The sequence below is a fragment of the Telmatherina bonti genome (assembly GCF_933228915.1).
Source record: "Telmatherina bonti genome assembly, chromosome: 21".
In the NCBI taxonomy this organism is placed as follows: domain Eukaryota; kingdom Metazoa; phylum Chordata; class Actinopteri; order Atheriniformes; family Telmatherinidae; genus Telmatherina; species Telmatherina bonti.
In genome coordinates this window covers 4,108,596-4,128,106 of record NC_136630.1, presented here as the reverse complement: position 1 = coordinate 4,128,106, position 19,511 = coordinate 4,108,596, and the positions used below count along the sequence as shown (strand labels likewise).

Genomic DNA, 19,511 nt, shown 5'->3' with positions numbered 1-19,511 from the left:
ACGCCAGAAAATTCCTGTAAAAATTCCCAGTCGAAGATTTTTAAAAGCAGTTGCACCTCTGGGTAAATCCTTTCCCTTAACGGGGCCTTTCTTTTGGTAAAATGTGTAAAAAGACTCGATCAAATGCTTTAAATGAGGACTGGTGTTGGTGTCTGAGCGCTGGATATAGAACATTTTAACATGCTACCGTTTGGAACTGTGTCTCCTTAAAACAGAACATACATGTTTAAATTAAATATTACGGAAAAACAAGTATCCACATAGAGTTTGTAGAATTTTTTTCTTCATTTTCACAATTAAAACATGTTTTCTTGCAGTTAAATATATCAAATAAAACCAGAGAAATTGTAATAAGAGAGTCACAGAATATTTGTTCTGGATTATAAAATCAGCCATGTGGAGCGGAGGTCCTGTTTAAATGCTGGATTTACAAGCCTTGATCTGGATTAACATTTCCTTGTAGTGATTAACTAAAGTTATCCTGTAATTATAGAAGACAGAAAACCGAGAACAAGAAATTAATCTGCAAAGTTCAACTAAAGGTTCTTCAGCAAGCAGAAGAATCTCATTTCATCTGAAAAGTGTCACATTAGAGAGATATTTTACATGAACTGCATTTGAAACCTGCTGGAGAAGCTGCTTGTGTAAATTGGGTTGTTCATGTGATTATTTTAGAAGTTTTGTGTCCTTGACCCCAACAGCGTAAAACATCCAGACAACAACCATCCGTGTGAGTTCAGCAAGGCGTGTCGATCTATGTCGCACAACTGAACAACAGGCAACTGTAAGTGCTTTACAGAGACTATAACGTGTTCGGAAATAAGAAACATTGTTTCAAATAAAAGCAAGAAAGAAAGAAAAACAAAGAACAATAGAGGAAATCTGAAACAAAGCTGTTTTTGTGACTGGCTAGGTTTAGGCAGCGACGTCACCTGGTTAGGGTTAGGAAATGGTTTAAAAGAAAGCTTTTTTCCTGCATAGTTAACAGGAGTGTTTTAGGAGGGGGTGTCTCAGTCCATACATTAACATGCACAGTTCAGTCAAGCTGCAGTTAAAGACACACCACTGAACTTTGCAGATTTTCCCATCAGCAGCTAATCCATCCTCCATCTTGCCTCCTGCCTGGACTGCAAGCTTTCTCCAGGCAGTTTTACCCGAACTCCTCTCATCTCTTTCTCCAACTTGATTTCTTTATTTCTGTCCTTTTTTATGCTTCTATCGGATTGGATGATGACAAATCAAACTATCCAATAGAAATGTTTCATTACATGTGTTCCTTCACCCCACCAGTGCCCTGGCACACACACACAAAAAGTCTAGACGCGCCCCTGGATCGGACTGGCACGTTTTAAAATCTGTTTTTGTCTTTTAAAGGAAGATTTTATCCATCATCTGATGAAAATAATTCACAGAAAGCTTGTAGACTGAGTCCAGAACTTTTATTTCATGTCTGATGGGAATATTTGTGATTTTTAATATTTTAATATTATTTTATCGTAGTTGTGTGTGTGTGTGTGTGTGTGTGTGAGAGAGAGAGAGAGAGAGAGAGAGAGAGAGAGAGAGAGAGAGAGAGAGAGAGAGAGAGAGAGTTGGAGTGGATCGGGAGTTTTACGTCGTGGAGAAACGCGCGTGAGGATCTGGAAAGTTTCCTGTCCGCGCGCGGCGTCAGTATCAATCCGCTGCGGATCTCTGAGGAACTGTTTTCACTGCGGATGCTTCCTGTCCCACTGCACTTCGTGTTTACAGCTGGAGAAGTCTGCAGCCGACATCCAGGTAGGTGCGCCTCGCGCACACCTTTCTGCACATTTACCGCAGAATGATTTCAGCTTTGGTTTGTTGTTCACTGCTTTTAGCCTCTGGACTCCAGCTGGGTCTGGAAACGGGAAGAAAGTGGACTTTTCATTCACACTGACTAGAGAAAAGTCAGAGGGAAAGTTCTGATCATGTCAAGTTTTTTATCATTTAAATCCAAAGTGACGAGTTTAAAATGTTGATTTTACAGATCTGAGAATGTTTATGTGGGTTTCTGAGTACAACCTGGCAACGCTGAGTAAGACATGGAAAACATGAGGACCTGGGTCCCCAAGGACCTGGGTCCCCGAGGACCTGGTTCCCGAGGACCAGGGTCCCCGAGGACCAGGGTCGCCGAGGACCAGGGTCCCCGAGGACCAGGGTCGCCGAGGACCTGGGTCCACGAGGACCAGTGTCGCCGAGGACCTGGGTTCCCGAGGACCTGGGTTCCCGAGGACGCGGGTCCCCAAGGACCAGGGTCGCCGAGGACCTGGGTTCCCGAGGACCAGGGTCCCCGAGGACCTGGGTCCCCAAGGACCAGGGTCGCCGAGGACCTGGGTCCACGAGGACCTGGGTCCACGAGGACCAGGGTCGCCGAGGACCTGGGTCCACGAGGACCAGGGTCGCCGAGGACCTGGGTCCACGAGGACCTGGGTCCACGAGGACCAGGGTCCCCGAGGACCAGGGTCGCCGAGGACCTGGGTCCACGAGGACCAGTGTCGCCGAGGACCTGGGTTCCCGAGGACCTGGGTTCCCGAGGACCTGGGTTCCCGAGGACCTGGGTTCCCGAGGACGCGGGTCCCCAAGGACCAGGGTCGCCGAGGACCTGGGTTCCCGAGGACCAGGGTCCCCGAGGACCTGGGTCCCCAAGGACCAGGGTCCCCGAGGACCTGGGTCCCCAAGGACCTGGGTCCCCGAGGACCTGGGTCCACGAGGACCAGGGTCCCCGAGGACCTGGGTCCCCAAGGACCAGGGTCGCCGAGGACCTGGGTCCACGAGGACCTGGGTTCCCGAGGACCAGGGTCCCCGAGGACCTGGGTCCCCGAGGACCAGGGTCGCCGAGGACCTGGGTTCCCGAGGACCTGGGCTGAGAAACCCTGGAATAAAGCAGCGTGGTCACCACGGAGTGTTGTTGTTTATTACTTTGTCACAAACGATTCAGCCCGTTGAACCCGGTGAAACCTGCTTCCATCCGACGTTGTTTTGTGTAAAAGAATAAATAAAACATTTTGCTCTTTCTGTAGTAAAAACTTTGACAGTATTAGATAAAACGTTTAGAGTTTACCAGGTTTAAATACAACCTGACATAAACAACAAACTTCGTTCTTTCCACGCCGGGATTCAGCCTCCCGTCCAACCAGCTTCAGCTGCAACATCTGGAAGGAACTGTTTTCTGTCTGATGTCACGAGTCTGGCGGATCTTTCTTGAGGAATCCTGGTTCACTGTTCTGTACAATGTTACGCTGGTTCTTTTGGTTTGTAGCATTTATTTGTGCAAAGCCTCAGTGTTAGAATCAGTTTGAGGACTGTTGGAGTTCAGTTGGACTCCTGGATTTCCTCCTTTTTCAGCCATTCTGTGGCAGATTTACTGTCTTTTCCTGTTTTATCGGCCAGTTTCAGACAAACTGAAGCTGTCAAACAGATGAACTCAGATCTGTTCTGGTATCCAGATGACTTCATGCTCCTGCAAGGTGTCCAGGACCTGCAGAACCAGCCCACATCATCAGCCCTCCACCACCGTGCTCGACAGTTGATGCATTCTGACTGAACTCCTCTGCTTTGGTTGGGTTTGTCCAGAGGACATAGTTCCCGCTCTGCAGACCTGAACCGTGCTGCCGTGTTTTCTTTGTTTAAGAGAGAGAAAAGACTTTCTTTACAAACATGCCAGATGGAACCAGTCTTTCTAATTGTACTTGTCATAAGCTGTCTTAGATGTGACTTTTGGGTTTTTTACAGTTTTTCGGAGCATTTCACACCCCGACCTTACTGAGACGTCCACTCCACGTCCAGCCGTCTGGATGTTTCCTACCTGGGAATAAACTTTCTCTCCATAGAATGATGGACTCCTCGTACAGTAGGATTAACCTTATTACCTTCCCAGAGTGATGAGCAGCAAGAGATGCTTCTCTAAAGCCTGTTCCATCCTCCACAAGAAGCCAGAACTTTTCTCTTGTTCTCGAGAAGAAAATGATGTCATTTTGTTCTCGCGGACGTGTTTGAAGACAGTTCTCGACACATCGGGCTGGCAGAACTTTTTTCTTGCGGGGCTCCGAGAAGTATCGTGTGATTGGTCGGACATGTGAGGTGGGCGTGGTTAAGACAGAGAAAGCAGGAAGCGGAGTTGCTGCCTCTGCGTTTTTACTGCTGCAGGTAAAACGGATCGTTTTGATAAAACAGCTGATCGAGGTGGTGAGAAAGTACCAACATTTTTACATGTAGCATTAAAACAATCGGATCCAGCCGCGTGCGCGACCCGCCCCACTGCCGACAAAGTTATTCGTTAAATATGAAACTAGAAAGTCGGAGAGCGGAAACCTCCGCCAAGCACAATGTTAAAGAATCCTTTTAAAACGTTCCTGGATCCAAACGGTGATCCGGATCACCTCCAGAATTTAATCAGTTCTTCATTTTCACATTTCCAACAACTCTTGAAATGTTTATAAAAATCTGTCCGTAACCTTTGGAGTTATCTTGACACAAAGATGGAGGGAAAAACATAACCTGGTGGAGGAAACAACCGGGTTCATGGCACATAAAGCAGACATCGCCCCCCGCAGTGACCCCTCCCCGCTGCAGACCTGCTTCTCCTGGAGGATGGATGGACCTGACGAGAACAGCCTTGAGAGACAGAACTCAGTTCTTGTTCTCGTGGAGGACGGAACAAGCTTTAGATCGTTGCTGATGTCTTTCCTCCTTGGCAACATACTTCTTACGGCAGAGCAGTAAACTGAAAACACCTTTTCAGAGGTGATCCCTCTGATGCCGACCAGGTTCATCTGGTTAGCAACACCTGGTTCATTCTTACCCTTCATTCATGTTAATTCACGTTGACTTGACCCGCCTTCCGAAACGCCTGCTCTGATTGGCCGGTTTTCCCAGTGAGGTCAAAGCAGCATCACTGACACACAGTAATCCATGAAGAAGAAACAAACCTGCGTTGTTTCCTAGTAACAGCTGCAGGAACAATGATCTTTTTATATAATATGAACACACACAGTCAAACACTACAGCTGTGACATCAGCTAAGTGTGTGTGTGTGTGTGTGTGTGTTTGACATCAGGGTGGAGACTGGGAAAAGACCAGTAAATCAGCGCTGATTCGCTTCCTTCAGGATAAGATCCAGTTATTACAGCTGATATATGACAGGGAGGATGATGTCAGCTGGCACACCTTAACCAACAGAAACTGAAGCCGTCCAGATCTTTTCTCTCATGTTTGTTCTGCGTGTTCTGTGTTACGTCGGCTCAGATCAACCTGAAGTCATAAAACTCTGCGATGACCTGATGAATCCGATGTTTCCAGCTGCAGGTTCTGGATCCTCCAAAAGATGCAAATTCCTCCTAAAGTCAGATCTCAGGGTGAAGTTTCTCCTCTGGAAATTCTTTCTCCTGTGATGATGTTGATGAAATCTTTGGATCATAGAAAAGATCTACTTCAGCTCCTGCAGTTGACATGCTGCTATCTTTAGTACTTTATGTGTGTAAAAGTGTGTGAAGCAGTATTTAATGGTCCACGTTTGACCTGCAGCTCCTCCTGAGGTCGGCAGCGCCGACGGGCCTGTGAACAAATAAACAGACAGGATATGATCGTATGGAACAATAATCCAGGCTGGTCTGATTTTGGTAAATGGGACAGACGTCTGCAATGCCGTCTGCTCTGCCGTCTGCAATGCCGTCTGCAATGCCGTCTGCGCTGCCGTCTGCTCTGCCGTCTGCTCTGCCGTCTGCTCTGCCGTCTGCACTGCCGTCTGCGCTGCCGTCTGCAATGCCGTCTGCTCTGCCGTCTGCGCTGCCGTCTGCACTGCCGTCTGCTCTGCCGTCTGCACTGCCGTCTGCACTGCCATCTGCACTGCCGTCTGCTCTGCCGTCTGCACTGCCGTCTGCACTGCCATCTGCAATGCCGTCTGCGCTGCCGTCTGCAATGCCATCTGCAATGCCGTCTGCACTGCCGTCTGCTCTGCCGTCTGCAATGCCGTCTGCGCTGCCGTCTGCAATGCCGTCTGCTCTGCCGTCTGCACTGCCGTCTGCACTGCCATCTGCACTGCCGTCTGCTCTGCCGTCTGCACTGCCGTCTGCACTGCCATCTGCAATGCCGTCTGCGCTGCCGTCTGCAATGCCATCTGCAATGCCGTCTGCACTGCCATCTGCAATGCCGTCTGTGCTGCTGTCTGCAATGCATTGTCGTTTGGGTGAAGTTTGACATCAGACCATCACCAGACTGGCCATCTGGGCATCCAGTGCATGCCCTCTGCACTGTTTACACCGCTTACTCTGCTGAACGTGTGCATGCTTCACTCTGAACACCGTCAGGTTTGCAGTATTTACATGTACAGTAAATAAGGCCGACTTATGCAGCATGCAGAATAATGAGAACTGAACTGTTTCCTCCGTATTAGAGAGAAGTTGGCTGATGTCAGACTTTATGTCCTGAAAATCAGCATCACTTCACTGATAACAGAAATGATGGGAAAGTCTGTCTTTTTGTCTTTTTGCAGCCGTTTCAGGGGAAAAACAGCAGTTTGAAGGTCCTTGGTCTGAACCTTCACTGTTTTCTGCTTCTGGCTGCTGCTATGTCACTTATGTGAAAAATCAATCTGTTTTTAGAGACATGAAAATCAGCTTTGTGTTTCTTCCTTTAGCATCTAAAATATTTCAGTGACGTTGTGAAGCCTTCGGTCCCTGAGCTCTGCGGAGCTGCAGTACTGAAACGCTTCAACTCGGTCAGGACTGTGTGAGATTTAAGGCCGATGAGAGCAACAAACCTGTGCTTTGTTACACCTGGACGTTCCCGCAGAAGCAACCAAATGTGGGCTGATGTGGAAGTGAAACGTCTGTTCTAGAAAGATCCCTGTTGTGATTGTGTGACAGCGCCTGCATTGATCTGGCTGTGAGGCTGGTCTCAGGTCTGTAACCGGATCCCACGGGACGAACCGATGGACTGACGGCGCAGAATGACAAGAGCTGGACTGTGCGTTGCTGTTCTCAAAATCTTTTTTACATAAATCATCTAAAAACTTCACCTTCTGATTGAATGTAGCTACAGTTTAATCTACACGCTAAATGCACTTTCACCTTATTGATCCGCAGACATATGTCAATAAATTCTGTTTAATTATTAATGTCAGTCAGAAAGCGTCCAGTCCCGCCTTCCCGGGGGGGGGGGGGGGGGTTCAGGGGGTAGGAGACGCTTTCTGCTTCCTTTTCAGCTCTTCGTGACGATAAAAAGCTTTTTGGTGACTTTTATCCCATAAACATTACGTCATATATCAGTGTGTGTGTGTGTGTGTGTGTGTGTACTGACTCGGTGGGTGTATTATTTGAACAACAGGAAACATTATGTAGGTGTGTGTGTGTGTGTGTGTGTGTGTGTGTGTACTGACTCGGTGAGTGTATTATTTGAACAACAGGAAACATTATGTAGGTGTGTGTGTGTGTGTGTGTGTACTGACTCGGTGGGTGTATTATTTGAACAACAGGAAACATTATGTAGGTGTGTGTGTGTGTGTGTGTGTGCTGACTCGGTGGGTGTATTATTTGGACAACAGGGTGTCGACCTGAGCAATCTGAAGTATTTTTTCTGACGTATTTGAGTCTTTGTCAGCATCAGACCTCTGGAGGTTTTTCTCAACCGCCTGTTTGTCCGTCTGCACAGGTCCGTCAGAGTCCGAGCACAACCCATCCAGCCTCCATGGCCTCCAACGGCACTCCGAAGGGCTGCGGCTCCAACGTGGACTCGCTCTATTCCAACCTGTGTGACCTCAGCGCCGTGTGGGGCGTCGTGGTGGAGACCTTCGCGGCGGCTGGAGTCGTCTTCTCCTTCGTGCTCCTCATCTCGCTTCTCGGCAGCCTGCCCTTCGTTAAAAACTCCAACATTAAGAGCTCTGTGGGTCTCCATGCGTGTTTCCAGATCTTCACCACCGGCCTCTTCTTCCTGACGTTTGCTTTCATCGTGGGGAAGGACTTTGCCACCTGCGCATCGCGGCGGTTCCTGTTCGGCGTGTTTTTTGGAGGCTGCTTCTCCTGCCTCCTGATGCAGTGTGTGAGGCTGAACATCCTGGCCCGGCGGGACCGCGGCCCGCGGGGTTGGGTCTTGTGTCTGGGGGCGCTGGGGCTGTGGCTGGTGGAGGTGGTCATCAACACAGAGTGGCTGATCATTACGATAGTGCGCCACCCGCTGGGTCCGCTGAACGCCACAGCGCCGACCAGCAGAGCCACAGCCACGCCGTGCAACATCGCCAACCAGGACTTTGTCATGGCGCTGATCTATGTGATGACCCTGATCCTGGCGGTTCTGCTGGCAAGTCTCTTCATCATGGCAGGAAAAAAGACTCAGTGGAGGAAAGACGGCGCTCTCTTATTTGTGACATCGCTCCTCTCTGTGTGTATTTGGGTGGCGTGGACAGTCATGTACGTGTTTGGGAACGAGCGGTCTGGAGGTCCGACGTGGGACGACCCGACTCTGGCCATCGCCTTGGCGTCAAACGCCTGGGTGTTCCTCATCCTCTTCACCATCCCTCAGATCTGCTGCTTGACCGTTGGCGACGACAGCCAACAAGACGCGGCAGAGAACACGTACTCCAGCAGAGGCGTCGGATACGAGACCATCCTGAAGGAGCAGAGCTCTCAGAATATGTTCGTGGAAAACAAGGCGTTCTCCATGGACGAGCCCAGCCAAGGTACGTAACCCACATGGTCCAGGCCAAACGGTTTAGTTTGGTGACACAGTGAGAGGTGACTCAGCAGACATGGCCGAAAGGCATCAGAACATCTGATCCTCCCTCAGCAGAACAGCTGCCTTCTGTCCCGCAGAGTTTTCCTTCTCTAAGCTGCCCTCTGACTCTTTCACAGCTACCAGACTGGACATGATGGCTCTCTTAGCCGTTTCTTTACTTCCAACTGATATGAAACGAGTGTTTATTCTCTGTAAAAGACGAGTCTAAAAGCTTCTCTGCTTGGACTCTCCTTTATTAGAAAGTTTTTCTAAGTTAATGATTCAAAACATTCAGGACGAAGATGAGGACTCATCATTTATCGTCGATGAAAAGCTCATCAGTTAACTGGTGTGAAACCTCCCAAACTACAAAGGTTGTTCATGGATTAACAGCATCATGCATTAAAGCAGAGACAAAGTTATGAATCATGTTTTCATCTTCCTCATGGTCCAACGTGCTTCACTGGGTTTGTGCTGTGTTCAAAGGAAGGTTTTTATTCTTTTTATGTCCATATTTGATGTGATTTATGGTTTTATCAGATGAATAATCAACATGTTCTCATTTGCATTTAGTTTCATGATGACGTTTCGTCAGTCAGTTTGAAAAAACACCTTTTCTGTTGCGTTTAAAGGCTCAGAGAGCCGCTCTGCAGCTGCATGGGGTCCTTATGTGGTGGTACATGAACCATCAGCTGAATCAACAGGCAGGTTTAGGAGAGGAAGAAGAAAGAAGAAGAGATGACAGGTGTGCTGGAAGGGAGCACTTGAACACGAGGAAAGGATTAAAATCCAAACAACTGGCAGAATAATGCAGCTCCAGAAGCTCAAAGCGGTTAAAAACCTTTAATAAAAATGAATCATTGACGAATTCACCAACACATGTCGGCTTACGCCTTCTCCAGGGTGTGTAGTCACACACAGGTTTATCAATGTGATGGACAGGTTGTTCGATTAAAACCTGGTTAAAACATCATGTTTGCTGTTTAAATACACACTAACAAACATTCTATTAGCAAGAAGGTTGCCATGGTGATGGTTACTAGTTAGAATCAAACCCTGCACATCCAACAGTGACGCTTTGGAGCTGAAACGTCTTCAGTCAGACCTGAAAACAGGCTCAAAGTGATCAAATGTCAATGAGCAGCTTTACACGATGCAAGGAAAGAAGTGCATGTTAGACCATAGAAGGTGCACGTAAACGTGTGAATCTAATGCAATGATCGAGGCAGGTAAACGCTTGGAGACGGGCACATTTACAGAGACTCAAACTGTGCTTCTATCTGTTTGTCATCATGCAAAAGCAGTAACGTGGAAGTGTTCAATAATACGGCGGAATTCCCAGGAAAGCTGCTCCCAGTTGCATCGTTGTCTGTCGGTGTCAAGCTGGTATATCGAAACCCATCGAGAAGCATGGAGACTGTCAGCTTGTCGTTGCTTCAGGCATTTTCAGACTAATAAAATCCTCGTTTTACATCCACAGCATCATGTAGACACGAAGGCAACTGCTCACCTATTCAGGCTTCAGGACGGTGGTCGAACTCTGACCTCTGAGATGTCCAGGCTACCAGTTTGGAGAGAGCAGGGTTGGAATATTTGGTCCTTAATCCCAGAAACTAAATTTTTTATAGTTGGAGCTACATGACTCAGTTATCCATGTTTACACTGATTTAAAGTTCAGAAAAAAGCTGTCGTTTCTTAGTTTCGCATGCAGAAGTGTATAAAACTGCAGTTCCCCCTTCATCCACTAGGTGCTCCAAAACAGAGTGAATCCCCATCGACTCCCATGTTAAAAAGACCAACTTCACAGCAGGAATAAACATGTTCACAGCCCGGTTCAAAAATCCATTTTCGGTTTAATAAGTCAGGTTTACCTGAATTTTTTTCTAACTCGCCTGTTTAAAAGTTTATTCTCGAAATTTGGCATATTTAGGGGCGTGTCCTCTTGATTGACAGGTACCTGATATCCCGCTTCAAGTCAAAAGAACGTAGAACAACCGCGGTTTTTAGCCGGTTAACAACATGACTTAGCTTGTCAAGCTCGGAGTTCGCTCGATGTCAATCATCCACCATGACGTTCACAGCCCCCCTCTTTGACCATATTTGTATTTTCCGGGTGAGACGACACACATGCCCCTGCCAAGATGGTGATGGTAGGAACCGCCCACCGAGTATCAATTCAGCTCTTCAGAAACCTACGGGAGACGTCACGGAGGCTCCGCCCATCTTTTATATACGGTCTATGATCTGGACAAACATTTCTAGCTGAGACGCCGCTCCTTCATGACAGCTCTCTCCCTGGAGGTACTTTCAGTGTTTCCTGTAAAGTAAACATTTGTTCAAGTAAAGGACTAAAGAAAGTTTGTGAGCAAACTGAAGCCGAGCGTTGTCTATCCGTCCACCTGCGACAGGTGACGCATCAGCCGCATCCAGCAGGTTATCTCTCCACTTACTCTGCTTATCATGACCTGCTCATTGGTAATGTTAAAGTAAAACGTAAAGTTAACGACCCGAGCCACGCAGCTCAGGTAAAAACCTACCGGCTGATCACTTCCTGTGATGATGATGATGAAGACAACGTGATGTAGCGGCTAATATCCTGGAAAGTTCCGCTGTCGTTGCTGAACTGAGTCAGACGTGGTGTTAAATAAGAACGTTTTGGGAATTCCTTTCCCTCGTTTCACAGTTTAATGGAAATTCATTGAGTTTTTATTTTGATCGTGATAAATGTGGCTGTTAGCAAGGAATTAGCTTTCATTCATTCATTCATTCATTATCCTAACCGCTTAATCCAATGAAGGGTTGCGGGGAAGCTGGAGCCTATCCCAGCAGTCTTTGGGCGAAAGGCAGGGTACACCCTGGACAGCTCGCCAGTCCATCGCAGGGCGGCAAAGCTTTCTTTTTGCTCTTTTTTCTTCCAATGAAAGGGTGAAAAATCTGATTTCTTTGCCCGACGCCGTCCAGCATGTCTGATTAGTTCAGTTAAACGACGATTTACCGCCTAAATTTAGAGTTTTTACAGATATCTGAAGGTGTGAGAGGAGTTTAGGATTCATTAAGGTCAGACCCACTTGCCAGCTTTGTGTTGAACTCAAACACCTGAAGTCACAAACACACAGGTATTCCTCTGAAATTAAAGGAAAGTTCTGTGTTTTTCCCCTGAGTGACGCTGCTACGGTTCCCACAGTCATGCAGCTGCTCCTGAACACCTCCATCCATGCAGGTTTGTTTACGTGTTTTAGGATTATTTACCTTCAGCGCGTGTTGTTGCTGGAAATATTTTCCTGAATTTCCAGCAGATTTAATGCGTTTGTATTTTTAGAGCAGGGTCCTGCTTGACCTTGCTGAGATGAGACGCCATCGCCAGGAAGGCAGCGGTTATCTGGAATTCCTCCGCTGTTCATGGACACATTTTCTGAGTCTGACATCAACAAACTTCAAGTTATTTTCAGGATGTTGGCTTTTGGTTTCAGCACTTTGTTATCCATTACTTCTGTTGTTTTTCTGACCAGGAAAATTTGACTTAATTTGATCTTTACCGCCTCGTACAGTTAAAAAAACGTTTCTCTTTAATCTTTGCTGACGTGTAAGGAGCATTTGTTTGCATCGACGTTGACACATGTGAGCAGCTCCTGCAGTTTTCAGTGTTTCAGAGGGAGTAAACCTCCTAACTCGCTTGTTAATGATTGTCTCAAAGCATCCCTGACAGCTGTATCACACACCAGCTTCCCACCTGAAACGCCACTCCCTGTCGCTCCGCTGTTTCCATGGAGACCACGGTGTGGCAGGGATGCGATCCGATACTCAGATGTTTACAGTCTAAAAGATGAATGATGATATGTTTTCCCGTGACAGGCTCCAAGCCGGTTTCTCCCTACAGCGGCTACAGCGGCCAGGTGCGCAGCTCGGTCTACCAGCCCACTGAGCTGGCTCTCATCACCAAAGCTGTCACGAATGTGAGTATAAAAGTTTACAGTCAGGCAGCAGACACACAAACAGCCTTTTCTTCCTGTAGGCAAATGAGAATGGAAATGAGGACCCTGCTAACAGTTCCTGATGCGACTTTTAATGGCGAATTTACACAAAAACAAATGAGTGACTACAGTGTGAATGGTGTGCAAGGTGTGGGTTAATCAGGGCAAAGCTGCTGCCAAGCAAAACAAACACTGATAACCCACACCAGAGGAGGACGACACTCACAGTGGCGTGTTCAAAGCAACACGTGTCACAGGACACGTGAGGTTGTCACTCTGCAAAGTGTTGTCGGGACTGTACGGTTGTTTTTATGCTAAATGAACAAGAAGTTTGTCTTAATCATGTTTATTATCGAACTAAAGAGAAAATGTCAAGAAATCATAAAAAATGTCAACATTGAAGTTTTTATCTGTAACCCGTGTGGACACGTGTGCAGGTCATGTGAGGCCTCGGCATCTTAAAGACCTTTTCCCGTCAGCATAGCTCGTCTCAGCTTAACTCGCCTCGGCTCGGTTTGGAGGGTTTTCCACGCGGCTTTTGTCCCAGTTAACTGGTACCAGTAACTCCTCAGCCCAGGTTTCTCAGCGAGCTGAGTCGGGTTGTGTGTGACGTCGCCAGACTGCATGCTGCTATTGGTCAGGGGCGCGGCCAATCAGAGCTCAGGGAGTGACATCACTGGAAGAGCGACTCCAAGTTGTTTACATTACAACAAGCAATGGCGCAACAAAAGTCTGTTCCGTGGTCCAACACTGAGGTGGAGACGTTTCTTTGGTTGCTGAGGAAAGGATACAGAGGGAACCAGATGGAGCGACACGAAATGAAAACATCTATCAAGAGCTTTCCGACTCAATGTCTACGGCTAGCAACGGAGTTTTCAGCAGTGTCAAGAGAAGCTGAAAAAGCTCCAAAGTGACTATCGGCAGGTCAAGGACCACGATGGTCAGAGTGGACCAGACAGACGAGACTGGAAGTGGTTCCAGCAGATGGAGACGATTTATGGTCAGCGACCAGCAAGCGGCAGACCAAGTAGCAGGTGGCCTCTAGGTCCTGTGTTGTTAAGAGAGCTTGTTGTGCACAATACTGACGTCACAGTGCTTTCACACAAACCCCGCCCCCTTTAGTACTTGGTACTAAAAACCGGACCGAGCTGAGATGAGTGAAGTTGAGACAAGCTGATACTGATGGAAAAGAGGCATTAAAGACTACATCGTACCACTCCGATCCAGGTTTTTGCTCCAGTTTGGTTGAAGTCAGATGTTTCCATTTAGTTCATGTTAATGGTGTTTACATACCAGGACTAGTCATGGCGTTCCACAGGGTTCTGGAGCTGGATCAGATGTGTTCTCCCTCTATAGAAATATCACCAGGAAACATGGCATCCAGCTTCACCGCTATGCCGATGATGCACAGTTCTATTTATCTAATAAACCAGTAGGTGAGGGACGTTTTAACTGGTCTTCCAAACACAGACACTTGGATGAACCGTAATTTCTTACTTTTGGATCAAAGCTAAACTTTAGGAAGGTAAAAGGCAACTCATTCTGGCTGCATTATCTGTGGTTCCTCCGGAGATCCTTTATATCAGGGGAGATCTCCCATCCTGCAACCTTTAGATGCAACCCCTGTCCAGCACAGCTGTGTCAAACAGCTGAACTCCTCTTCTGCATGTTGTTCAGCTCTGCAGAGACCTGCTAACAAGCCACTTATTTGATCCAGGTTTGTTGGAGAAGGGCTGCACCTAAAAACAGCGGGATGGTAGATCTCCAGGACCAGACTTGGGCACCCCTGTTTTATATTAAAGGGGACTCAAGATGAACTTGTTACACCTGCAGAACGCTGCCAGAATCAGGTAGCTGATGTCCCAAAGAGAAACCAGTCTAGCTGGAAGATCATCGGCCTCCTGGATCCAGCGGACTGGAACTCTGTGGCCTCTCGCCGTTGGCTCCTTGTAAATTTAGATTACTATAATAATTATAATAATATGGCGATGGACTGGCGAGCTGTCCAGGATGTACCCCAACTTTCGCTCAAAGACTGCTGGGATAGGCTCCAGCTTCCCCGCAACCCTTCATCAGACTAAGCCATTAGGATAATGAATGAATGAATGAATGAATGAATTTGAGATTAGCTTTCCTTCTTTTACAACCGGTCTGGCTAAACAATAAAACACAAATGTTTATCTGTTTCTTCTATAAATGTTCCCTTCTGTAAATGTTTTATCTGTGTGTGTGTGTATAAATATACATATGTTTTCTTTTGTAATGTTGTCTCTGCTCTGTAAATGACTGGTTTCTTTCTGCTTAAACAGAAAAATATAAATGGAAATTAATTCAATTTTAATAGAAACCTTTATATCTGTTTGTCCACCTGACTGAGGACAAACTGTCCCATAGAGCAAAATGATAATGGGAGCTCTGGGAGAGCTGGGAGAGGCAGTTTGAGTTGGAGCCCCTCCATAACTGTTTTAGTCATGGCCGTGTTGTGACTTCACGCAGCGCCCGCCGGACCAGTCCTATGACATGATCATTCCCAGAGCTTCCACTGGCTCTGCAGCCAACAGCGGGAGCAGCACTCCCTCCACACACAACGGGGCTGGGAACACTGCACACACACAGACGAGCGTAGGTTGAACCCCGACGCCTCGCTTCCTTCTTCTTATCACCTGCTTGCCTCCAGATGCTTTTCTGTTCCCTGCCTCTGAGCATGTCGGCCTCTCGACCGCCGTATCCATAGCAACTCCTGCCAGTTAACCATGAATCACTTCTTTGTCTGGATCTGTTTTTTTCTTCTTACCTTGTGGCGTCCACTCTGTCAAGGTATCTCATGCCTCCTCTGTGCAATATTCTACTTAAAACCGACTAAAACTTTACTTCTTCTGTCGTTTCATTACACAAGAATTCATTTTAGATTTATTCTGGTTTTTCTTCTCTGTCTAAAAGTTTGATTTTCTCTTTAAAAGGAAGAAGCTTTGGCATGAAGGTTTGTAAAGTGGCTCTAAATAAAAACATAGTAGTGATTTAATTTGCAGTGAGACGCTAACCCTGCGAAGCGTCATGCCTGAAACGGCAGATTAGATTTACACGGCAGGATTTATGCAGTTCTCCCTACTGAAACGGTTTTAAGCACCTGTGATCATTAGGAAATGTGGTATTAATAAAATCTATATTTAACTTTACCTAAATGTTGTTAGCATGACTAACTGATCAGTTTAGTTATTACTGGCTGTTAAATTATAACTACTTTAAATGGAACTATATTATTCTTGATGTTTATTAACTGTATGTCAATGTTTTGTTCCTGCTAGCATGATTAGCTTTCAATTGTCATAAAAACGTTAGCATGTTAATACATAAGCTGTTGTGGATGTTTAGCTTTGGAGTAAATAAAGAGTTTAAATTAGAGTTTAAATGCAAAATCTTGGCGCGTGTTTCCAAAACGTTATTCAGCTTTGGAATAAGTTTTCAGGAAAGTTCCCTCTGAATCAGACGTCTCGAGGTATATTTTAGTTCAGGGGCTACATGCAGAGCAGTGTGATGTCTGGTGAGACCGACCAGTAAAATAACAGCATCATAACCTGCAGATAATAAAAAGTCCATTTTTTATTTTATTCTACTGTAAAGAGGTACACTTGCATTATTAGGATGTTTAAAAAAGTATTTTAAAAAAAGATATAAATTATTTATAAACTGAAATCTGAGGAAAAACTTGCTGTTTCCATAACCTGTCATGTTTTTATGTAATTTTATTATTTTTATATACATATTTTCATATTTTATTGTGTTATAAACAATATATATATACACAATATATAAACATTTATTGAATTTATTTCTGAATCATTTTTTATATTATTTAATATATTATTTATTTATTTATTATTTAATTTTATAAACAGTTGGTACAATTTTAATTTACTAATATTTGATAGTTTATTATATAAATTATATTTCATTTAATATTTTATCTTTATTAAATGATTTTATCTTTGTCATTTTCCATTTCATTTACATATTTGTAATTTACATATTTACATATTAAAACCTTAAAACCACAATGGATCTGACCACAACAATGCGGTCTTTGTGAACTTACTCCCTCATTGATCCATATCCAATATTATATACATTTTGAATAAAGGAGCAACTTTTGCTGCAACATTCGAGCCACTTTTCAAACCTCCAGAATTGATGTTTTACTGTTAGTTTTTAACCTGATGAAGGTTCATTTTCTGCCGCTAATCAACGACTCCCCTCTGTCTGCTCTTGTCCAGGGACATGGCCTCAACCGGATATCCGAGTGGTGAACGCACCCCGGCTCTCCTCACCTCCGCCTGCTGACTGGTTCCTTAAGCTGGCTCTAAGCGGAACCCTCGGACCACATGCAGGACCCCCCTCTGATGGAGACCAGTTAAACCTTCCATTGATAGTCGTCCGGGCGCGGCTGGAAATGAAAAGCGCAGGAATGAAGCCTCGCTTCAGAACAAAGACTTTTTGCTGCAGTCACCATTTGCTGACGGTGAACTTTGAGCTCTCAGCTGGACTCAAACACACGATATCGGTAACTCACAGGATATTTAGTCCATAACTACACAGGCTCATTTTTTATTCTGCTTGGCTTGAGGACAACACAACCTTATTAAGAAACCTGCTTCATTTCCAGTAATGTTAAGTTTAATTCTGATAATTAATGTGTTTTTTATCTGGGTTGTCAATGATGTTAAAGATCGCTGCAAAAAAATTCCCACAAACTGAATGAACTCAAATACTTTGCTGTTAAAGCATCATTGATTTCGGAGTATTGTATGATTGTGAATATTTAACTCTATTTAAAGTACTTTTATGTGCTATTTAATTATTTTAGATTAGTTTTAACAATCAAGCAGACGGAGATGTGTCTCTGTCACAGGCTTCGTGTTGCTCAGTGGAACTTCTCCTGAACGTTTCTGTCGTCACATTTCTGAAAATCTGGATCTAAATCTTTGTTTAGGTGAATATGTAGGAGATAAAAACATGTGCGAAAAGAAAAGGCCTACAATCTCTGTATTAATTATCTGTAACGACTAAGGATGTTCTGGAACCACAACCACTGATCCACTTTATACCATAGAAACGGATGGATGAAATGATATAATCAGACCTAAATTGAATAAAATGTCAGATTTATTGTAATTTAATTTAATTTATTGTGTTTTATGCAGGCAAGGACTAAAAGCCATCAGGGCTGACTCAGCTAAACCTGATTTTCAGCAGCTTGCTGCAGAAACCGACAGATTTCAGAGTCGGAACAATAACAGTCTTACAGGGAGCGTTTGGAAAAGGACGCATCAGTGGTCACCGTAGCAACTGTCATCCAAAACAGGCCTGGTGATGTTATGGTCCTCACATGCTTCGGTCAGCTTAGAAAAGAAGCAGTTCCTGATAAGTGTCGGCAGCAGACGTCCGTTTGTTACTAATCGCGCTGAACGATCAGATCCGCCGTCAGGTTTTGTCTTTAAGGCAGCCAACGCTGCAGATGTGCATCTGTTAGCAGCTGGAATCACAGGCTCTGTGATTCACAGAGACATGTAGAAGTTCTGCGTCCAGCTAGAGTCTTCCCATTGACTCGAGGATTTCACCGGTTGTGTGTGACCGAACAGGTAAACAGCACAACGCATTCATTCATTTTCCGAACTGCTTATTCCAATTCAGGGTTGCGGGGAAGCTGGAGCCTATCCCAGCTGGCTTTGGGCGACAGGCAGGGTACACCCTGGACAGCTCGCCAGTCCATCGCAGGGCCACACAGAGAAACGAACAACCACACTCACTCCTAGGGGCAATTTAGAGTAACCAATTAACCTATCTTATCACCATCTTTGGATGGTGGGCTTCTGAAAGGCCACTGACCAAACCAGCCAAGGATCGAACCAGCAACCGTCTTGCTGTGAGGCCACAGTGCTAACCACTGCGCCACCGTGCAGCCAGAGGAGAGAATTGTTGCATCTAAATGACACAATCTCATGTAGAAACTGACAGAAGCAGATTAACACGTTTTGGTTCAGTTTAGACATGCTGACTGTATGTGGGATGAGAATCCAGCGTGAGCACCAGATACTTGTACACATCTACCACAGAGTGGACATAACGGGACGTGACCCAGAGCTCGATGGGCGGTTCCTACCGCCGCCATCTTGGCAGGATCACATGTTTCATCATTCCCATGAAATTAAAAAATGGGCAAAGAGGTGGAGCTGAGGGGGGCTGGGGGGTGCTGTGAGCGTCGGAATGGATGATTGACATCTGTCAAAGTCCCACCTGCCTGTAGCTAAGCACTGAGCTAACTGAGCTAAGATATGCTGTCAGCTCTCTAAAAACTGCTGTTGTGTCTTTTTGCAGCAAGAGATCAAGTACCTGTCAATCAAAAGGACACGCCCCTAATTATGCAGGATTTCTGAATCAACATCTAAACAGATGAATTATAAAAAAATTCACTTCCCCCCACAGCGGTGTGAGATGAACACCGAAGCTATTAAACATAAAATAGATTTTTGTACCAGACTATAAACGTGTTTATTTCTGCTGTAAACATGTTTATTTCTGCGGTAAACATGTTTATTCCTGCGGTAAACATGTTTATTTCTGCTGTAAACATGTTTATTCCTGCAGTAAACATGTTTATTTCTGCTGTAAACATGTTTATTTCTGCGGTAAACATGTTTATTCCTGCGGTAAACATGTTTATTTCTGCTGTAAACATGTTTATTCCTGCAGTAAACATGTTTATTTCTGCTGTAAACATGTTTATTCCTGCAGTAAACATGTTTATTCCTGCTGTAAACATGT

General features: G+C 45.5%; 1 protein-coding gene across 2 annotated transcripts; it reads left to right on the top strand.

The window, feature by feature from the left end:
* The first annotated feature begins 1,639 nt into the window (after positions 1-1,639).
* gprc5c (G protein-coupled receptor, class C, group 5, member C) lies at positions 1,640-19,221 on the top strand. 2 transcript variants are annotated; one of them, XM_079261034.1, is made up of 5 exons: positions 1,640-1,773; positions 7,663-8,686; positions 12,574-12,674; positions 15,189-15,314; positions 16,964-19,221. In XM_079261034.1, the coding sequence occupies exons 2-5, from the start codon at positions 7,699-7,701 to the stop codon at positions 16,994-16,996; spliced, it is 1,248 nt and encodes a 415-aa protein (XP_079117160.1). In that variant the 5' UTR covers positions 1,640-1,773; positions 7,663-7,698; the 3' UTR covers positions 16,997-19,221. The 2 variants fall into 2 exon arrangements, with proteins under 2 accessions (XP_079117160.1, XP_079117161.1); XM_079261035.1 differs by lacking the exon at positions 15,189-15,314.
* Positions 19,222-19,511: the final 290 nt, after the last annotated feature.

Excerpts from the sequence above, each read along its gene's own strand:
- gprc5c (XM_079261034.1), top strand. The coding sequence starts at position 7,699 with ATGGCCTCCAACGGCACTCCGAAGGGCTGCGGCTCCAACGTGGACTCG. Across the intron at positions 12,675-15,188 it reads TCACCAAAGCTGTCACGAAT|CGCCCGCCGGACCAGTCCTA; the intron begins GTGAGTATAAAA and ends GACTTCACGCAG. Across the intron at positions 15,315-16,963 it reads CTGCACACACACAGACGAGC|GGACATGGCCTCAACCGGAT; the intron begins GTAGGTTGAACC and ends GCTCTTGTCCAG.